Genomic DNA, 8,075 nt, shown 5'->3' with positions numbered 1-8,075 from the left:
ACAGAGGAGGACCTTAACCCTTCCGGAGAATGTAATTGCAAAATGCTGCTGATGTGTGGAGGGCAGAGCATTGGTCTGTCTGAGAAGAACAAGTACAGTGGATGTCAATGGATATAATCCCCCTCGGTTCCCTTCCCTGTCTTCATTCTTCTGGCATTAGAACTTCTCTTTCTAGCCTGAAGCCCTTTGCACACCAGACTTAGCCACTCAGAATGTGGTCTCCTACTGGCTCAATCCTGGCCAATGCAAAGCTTCCCTGGGACTTTCCCTGGAACCATCAGATGCTGGCTGAGAAAGTTGCTGGGGAGGTGCTGTAAGTACAGAGGGGCTGGTAGCTGGCTTTGGTCCATGTACGAGAGAGCCCAGCTGAAGAGGAAGAATGGTTGAGTTACTTATTCCTCTGGTTTCCGCTCTGCTCCACGGTTGCAAGCTGGCTTCGTCCTCCTTCTGAAGCTCTCACTTCTGCCGTGGCTGCCTACAGCTCTCCTCCATGGAGCCCTGTAACTGCCCCCTCCCCCACTCCTTCAGGTCCTGGGATGGAAATGGTTCTTCCATTATCACTAGCCCAGGGGTTCCTCGATGTGCCGCTCTCTGGACAATATCTCTGTTGATTCTTCTGTTTTGCCAGTTTGTGGTCTATTTCCTTCCTGAAGCCTGATCTAGTAAAGATTGGCCTCTGTGGTCAAACAAGAAACAGGTCCTTCTGTTGTCAGCTGGATAATAATGGGAGTTAGTGAGTCCTAAAAAATGGAGCAGTTAGGAGCCACTTGTGTTATATTCATGACAAACACAAGTTATGAAGCCTGGTCTTTGCTCACAGAACCTCCTGAATTCTGGGAAGTAACCACATCTATCTGAAGTTGCCTCTAAACTTCCCTTAGCATGCTTATCTAGGGCTTGCCAGTGCTGACTCTTAAAAACCAGGCTGAGAGAATGACATCAGCAAGATGGTAGCACAGGAGGTCCCCTGTTCATATCCACACCCCCCCACCCCCCCGCTCAGCAATAAAAACCTGGCATCTATCCACAGACAACAGTGCTTTTCTGGGAGCTTTGGGATCCAGGTAGGAAATTCTGAAACCCTATGCCGTCCAAGCGCTATTTTGAGAATGGAGGCCCATAGCCAGGTTGCTGACTCACTGACTGCAGTCTCAACTATATACCCAGAAACAGGTATATGCCCCTGCAGGCTCAGCTATCACGCCATCTGCCATCTCTCCTGTCACCAGTCCCATACGTCAAGGTCTCTGGGAGAAGTTACACCCATATCTGCACTGGCTAAGAGGCCCATAGACCTCAGTCCCAGCTGTGTACCTTGAAATGGCCAGCCCTTCTCAGCCATACACCAAGATCAAGTGGGGATTATCCTTGGGAGACAACGATGGTTCGCTATGTACAAATCGACAAAGGTGTTACACTGTATTAACAGGATAAAGGATAAAAGCCATATGCTCATCTCAACAGACACAGATGAAGCATTTGACAAGATTCAACATCGCTTCATGATAAAAACTCTCAACAAATTAGATTTGGAGGGGATGAACTTCATCGAAATAAAAGCCATATATGATAAACCCACATCTAACATCATACAATGGTGAAAAGCTGAAAGCTTTTCCGTAAGATCAGGAACAAGACAAAGATGCTTACATTAAACCTAGTACTGAAATCCTAGCCAGAGCAATTAGTCAAGAAAAAGAAATACAATGTTTATAAATCAGAAGATAGTTTGTCTCTCAGATAACATCATCTTACCTATAGGAAACCCTGAAGACTCCATCAAAAATCTCTTCAAACTAAATTCAGTAAAGTTGAAGGATACGAAATTGACACACAAAAATCAATTACATTTTTATACACTAACAACAATGTGTCTGAAAAAGAAAATAATCCCATTTATAATAGGATCAAACACAATAAAGTACTTAGCAATAAATTTAACCAAAGAGGTGAAAGATCTGTGTACTGGAAACTATAAGATATTGGTGAAAGAGACTGAAGAAAACGTGAAGAAATGGAAAGATAGCCCATGTTCATGGATGGGAAGAATATTGTTAGTGCCCATAGTAGTTAAAACAATGTGCAGATTCACTGATATTCCTACCAAAATTCCAATGACATTTTTCACAGAAATAAAGAAAACAATCCTAAATTCACATAGAATCACAAACACCCAGAAAGCCAAAGCAATTTTGAGAAAGGAAAAAAAAAATGGAGTCATCACACTTCCGTATTTCAAACTGTTACAAAGCTATAGTAATCAAAACGGTATCATACTGGCAAAACAAAAACAAAACAAAATCAGACACATAGACCAACAGAACAGAACTGAGAGCCCATGGGGTGCCTGAGTGGCTCAGTCGGTTAAGCGCCTGACTCTTGGTTTCGTCTTGGGTCACGATCAGCTCGGGTTTTGTAAGTTTGAGCCATGCACTGGGCTCTGTACTGACAGTGTTGTGGGGCCTCTTTGGGATTCTCCCTCACTCTCCCTCTCTCTCTTCCCCTCCCCAATTCGTGCTTCCTCTGTCTTAAAATAAATAAATAAACTCCAAGGAAAAAAAAAAAGAATTGAGAGTCTAAGAATAGACCCATGCATATACTGTCAAGTAATAATATGTGACAATGGAGCAAAGAATACTCAATGGAGAAAGATAGCATCTTCAATAAATGGTATTGAGAAAACCGGATATTTTCATGCAAAAGAATGAAGTTAGGATTCCTATCTTATCCCATTCACAAAAAGTAGCTGGAAATAGATTACAAAGACTTCAGTTTAAGATCTGAAACCATAAACTCCTAGAAGAAAACATAAGAGAAAAGCTCCTTGACATTGGTCTTGGCAAGGCTATTTTGCATGTGACACCAAAAGCATAAGCAACAAAAGCAAAAATTTAAAAAAGCGGCACCATATCAAACTAAAAAGTTTCTGCACAGCAATAGAAATGATCAGCAAAATGAAAAGGCAACGTACAGAATGGGAGAAAATAGTTGCAAACCATGTCCCAAATAAGGGGTTAATATCCAAAATATTTCAGAAACTCATACAACCCAATAGCAAAATCCTCATCATCCTCATCATCAACATCCCCTTTAAAAATGGGCAAAGGACCTGAATAGATATTGTTACAAAGAAGCCTTGCAAATAACCAACAGATGCATAAAACAGTGGTCACTACCACTAAACATCAGGGAAATGCACATCGTGGGAAACCACAATGAGATATCACCTCACACTGAGTAGACAGACCATCATCAAAATTACAAGAGATAACGAGTGTTGGCAAAGGTGTAGAGAAATGGGAAGACCCCTCGTGCACTACTGGTGGAAATATAGATTGGTACAGCTGTTACCATGGAGCCATTACCAGTACAACATGGAGTTTCCTCAGAAAGTTAAAAATAGTATTTCCACATGATCCAGAAATTCGACTTCTGGGTATATACCCAAAGGAAACAGAATCACTATCTGGAAGAGATATCTGCACCCCATATTCGTTGCAGCATTATTCACAATAGTCAAGACATGGAAGCAATCTAAGTGCCTATAAATGCATGAGTAGATGAAGAAAATATGCTCCACAGGCAGACACACATTCTCTCTGTCTCTCTGTCTCTCTGTCTCTCTCTCTCTCTCAAGCATTACACACACACTCACTCACACACACACACACACACACACACACACACACACACACACACTCAAAGTGGAATATTATTCGGCCACGAAAAGGAAGAAAACCTTGCCAATTTACAATGCTCCAAGAGTCAAAAAATACCTAGGAATAAACCTAACCAAAGATGTAAAGATCTGTATACTGAAAAATATAGAAAGCTTGTGAAGGAAATTGAAGAAGATACAGAGAAAGCGAAAAACCTCCCATGCTCGTGGATTGGAAGAATAAATATTGACGACATGTCAATACGACCCAACGCAGTCCTCACATTATATGCAGCCCCAATCACATTGCACCGGCATTCTTCTCCAAGCTGGAACAAGCAATCATAAAATGTGTATGGAAACACAAAAGACCCTGAATAGCCAAAGTAATATTGAAGAAGAAAACCAAAGTGAGAGGCACCACAATGCCAGACTTTAGCCACTACCACAAAGCTATAACCATCAAGACAGCATGGTATTGGTACAGAAACAAATACATAGACTTAATGGCATAGAATAGAGACCCCAGAATTGGACCCACATACCTATGGCCAACTAATCTTTGACAGAGCAGGAAAGAATATCCAATGGATAAAAAGACAGTCTCTTTAACAAATGGTGCTGAGAGAAGTGGACAGCAACATGCAGAAGAATGAAACTAGACCACTTTCTTACACCACTCACAAAAATAAACTCACAATGAATGAAGGACATGAATGTGAGACAGGAAACCATCAAACCCTTGAGGAGAAAGCAGGAAAAATCGTTTTTGGCCTCAGCGTCAGCAAGTTCTTAGTTGACACATCTCCAGAGGCAAGGGAACTAAAAGCAAAAATGAACCATCGGGACCTAATTGAAATAAAAATCTTCTCCACAGTGAAGGAAACAATCAACAAAACTAAAAGGCAACTGACCGAATGGGAAAAGATGTGTGCAAAAGTCATACTGGATAATTGGTGAGTATCCAAAACCTATCAAAAGAACTCACCAACTCCATACCTGGGAAACAAATAATCCAGTGAAGAAACGGGCAGAAGACTTGAACAGACACTGTTCTAAAAAAGACATCCAGATTGTCAAGAGACACATGAAAAGATGCTCAACAGCACTCCTCGTCAGGGAAATCCAAATCAAAACCACACTGAGATCCCACCTCATGCCAGTCAGAGTGGCTACAATGAGCAAATTAGAAGACTATGGATGCTGTTGAGGATGTGGAGAAACAGGAACCCTCTTGCACTGTTGGTGGGAATGCAACCTGGTGCAGACGCTCTGGAAAACAGTGTGGAGGTTCCTCAAATCATTAAAAATTGATCTACCCGAAGACCCAGCAATAGCACTGCTAGGAATTTACCAAGGGGTACAGGAGTGCTGAGACATAGGGGCACATGTACCCCAATGTTTATAGCACTACTTTCAACAACAGCCAACTATGGAAAGAGCCTAGCTGTCCATCAACTGACAAGTGGATAAAGAAGTTGTGGTTTATGTATATACAATGGAATACTACTTGGCCATGAGAAAGAATGAAATCTGGCCATTTGTGGCAACGTGGATGGAACTGGGGGGTATTATGCTACGTGAAATAAGTCAGGCAGAGAAAGACAGATACCATATGTTTTCATCCATGTGTGGATCCGGAGAAACTCAGCAGAAGACCATGGGGGAGGTGATGGGGGGAAAAAGTTATAGAGAGGGAGGGAGGCAAACCATAAGAGACTCTTCAATACTGAAAGCAGACTGAGGGTTGACGTGGGGTTGGGGAGAGGGGAAAGTGGGTGACGGGCATTGAGGAGGGCACCTGTTGGGATGAACACTGGGTGTTGCGTGGAAACCAATTTGAAAATAAATTACATTTAATAAAAAAAAATTCAGGGGTTGCTCTTACTGAATATGAGGATAGCTTTCCATTTTCAGCACTTTATGAGCGTGAGGTAGTAGTAGCTTAAGCTGCGTAGATGAAAGTTTTGTTTGTGTGTTTAAGAAAAGGAGCTGAATAAAGACAGAGGCCTGTCACATGTATCACGTTGACCTTGGCAAGTTTCTCTTCTGATTGTTACCATGACTTATCACTCTTAGTGATTCACATAGTTTGGAGTCGTCCTTTCATGCGGAAGTGTATTTCACTTGATCATGGTAGGTGGTCCTTGTAGTATTTTGTGAATGAATTGTGTATGTGGTGATGATGGATGGACTATGCTGGCTGCTTTCAAAAGCCCTTACACGGACGGTGTAACACGTTTTCTACCCTTGGAATCCCATACGGTCTCTTACTACTTTGTGTATGACTTACCTGAAATATCATGAATTGGTAGGTAGTGAATAGGTTTTAGTGGCACTGAATGCCCTACTGGCCACTCACACAGAATTCGTTGACGCTTTGCTCTTAAGCACACAATGACTCGGTCTTCCCTAGGCTGCATGAAAGTGAGCATGGATACTAACTAGGCAAACTGTTTGCTGCTGCTGTGAAGAACAGCTTCGTGAACTGTGAGCTGTAGCAACACACGTATGGAACCCTAAGCAAGGCACAGTATATCGGTATTCTTTGAAAGGGTAGAGTAGTTATTTCAATTTGGCTTTCAGTGCGTTGCATGACAAGGCATTTAATTAGCTAAAACCCTCTTAGAGTCGTGTTTGATTGCAAGGTGTGTGTACTGTCCACCGCTAAGTGTCATTTCATGTTAGATGGAATTAATGGAGGCTGAAGCACCCGTGCATTCACCTCTAAGACAACCCTCTTGAACTCGTGAAGAATTATGGGCCTTCTCAGGTAAGATTAGGTACAGGTCTTTCTCAAGGGCATAATCTTAAACACAGCCAAACCTAAGGCAGCTTTGGGCAGCCCACCGTGATAAGATATGCAGACATTGTGACCTCACAAAGCGCCTGGTCTCCTAGCAACTGCGGTGTAACTCTCACAGCCTGCCGCCTGATTTGGCTTCATGGTAGGAAATTCATCAGGGCCCTGCGGCGGCCGCGAGACCTGGCAAGCGCGGGCGGCCCCTAGCGGCCTCACATCCTGAGCAGCATGAAGAGGAGGCGGCGCCGGCCCGGGGAGGCCCTGGCCCTGGCCGCCGGGGGAGGAGCCTCTAGCGCTGCAGGAGGGGCCGCGCTGGAGGCGCCTGAGGAGAAGGTGGTGTACATGCGGTGGCAACCGTCGCGACTGTCGCTGGCCAACAGCACCAAGGCGCTGATCGACGCTTTCAAGCTATTCCTGCCCGGCAGCACGGAGTTCATGAGCTCAGACGCGGAGCTCTGGAGCTACCTCTGCAGCCTCAAGCACCAGTTCTCCCCCCACATCCTGCGCAGCAAGGACGTCTTCGGCTACTCCTCCCTCCTGGCCCTGGTCCCGGACCCCCGGCACCAGCCCCCCGAGGCCCGCCTCCAGACGCGCCGGCCAGCTGCCAGGCGGAGGCGCCACGGAGCCCGCAAGGTGGCGGTCGGCCAGAGGAAGGTGCCGCCCCCGCCGCCACCGTCCCGCGAGGACAGCAGCCCCCGTAAGCCCGCGGCACCCGGGCCCTGCTCCAGGGGCCGCACCCTGGAGGAGAGTGGGAGGGCGGCCACCCCGACGTTGACCACCTTCCCCACCATCCGCGTAGTCGGCGACGTGTGGGTCGAGAGCAGCCTGGCAGAAGCGCGGCGCCAGGCGCGCCAAGTCCTGGGAGTGAACCTGGAACCCGTGGTGAGACTCCGCCGCTTCCCAGTGCCTGGGCGTGAGATGCAGGCCACCGCCGCGCGACCTCTCAGCCCCGGGACGGGTTGTGCCTGGAGGGATGAACCAGGGACAGCAGGAATCGCGTCCCCTAGTGCACTTTATGGGCGAAGAAGCACCAGACGGTCCAGGCCAGCGCCCCAGGGATGCGGCGCCGCCTTTTGGGACTCCGGGGCAGGTGTGCCCTCTGCTGCCTCCCAGCACCGGGTCTGCGGAGGGAGGAGACCCCTGGACCGCAAGGGAGGTCCCCTTTCTTCCTAACCCCAGATTGAGATGTCTCCAGGACTGTAGGGGCAGATCCATGTGCTCTCTTGTTCCCTCATTGGTCTGAAGTCGTCAGACTTCCACCCCCACCCCCTCCAAAGGAATTTGGTTCCATGCTTGTGTAATAAAGCTAGAATTTCCTTGCTGTTCACCCACCTCCGACTCCTCCAGCCTCATTTTCTTTCTTTCTTTCCTTTTTTGACTGCCACTCTTTCCGGACGAAAGATCGAATATGTGTGGAAAGTTGTTGCAATAGTTGGTATTCTCAATACCAATTGCAATCGTGGGTATTCTGAATCCCACACCTTTCCGAGTTTTAACTGGATTCCAATGCTTTGACCAAGGGTATTTTCTAAGAATTTCTAAGAAATTCAAGCATATCACTGTTAGTAATGTAAGGATTTGTATGGCTTTGAATGTCATGGGCTCGGTGATTAC

At 46.0% G+C, this 8,075-nt stretch overlaps 1 protein-coding gene across 1 annotated transcript; it reads left to right on the top strand.

Annotated features, from left to right (window-relative positions):
- The first annotated feature begins 6,680 nt into the window (after nt 1-6,680).
- LOC122212878 (coiled-coil domain-containing protein 71L-like) lies at nt 6,681-7,793 on the top strand. Its single transcript, XM_042926857.1, has one exon. It carries the CDS (start codon nt 6,690-6,692, stop codon nt 7,632-7,634), a length of 945 nt encoding a protein of 314 aa, XP_042782791.1. The 5' UTR covers nt 6,681-6,689; the 3' UTR covers nt 7,635-7,793.
- The last annotated feature ends 282 nt before the right edge of the window (nt 7,794-8,075 follow it).

This window comes from Panthera leo (assembly GCF_018350215.1).
Source record: "Panthera leo isolate Ple1 chromosome Y unlocalized genomic scaffold, P.leo_Ple1_pat1.1 chrY_random_Un_scaffold_85, whole genome shotgun sequence".
In the NCBI taxonomy this organism is placed as follows: domain Eukaryota; kingdom Metazoa; phylum Chordata; class Mammalia; order Carnivora; family Felidae; genus Panthera; species Panthera leo.
The sequence above is the reverse complement of the archived record's forward strand: the minus strand, read 5'-3'. Positions and strand labels throughout refer to the sequence as shown.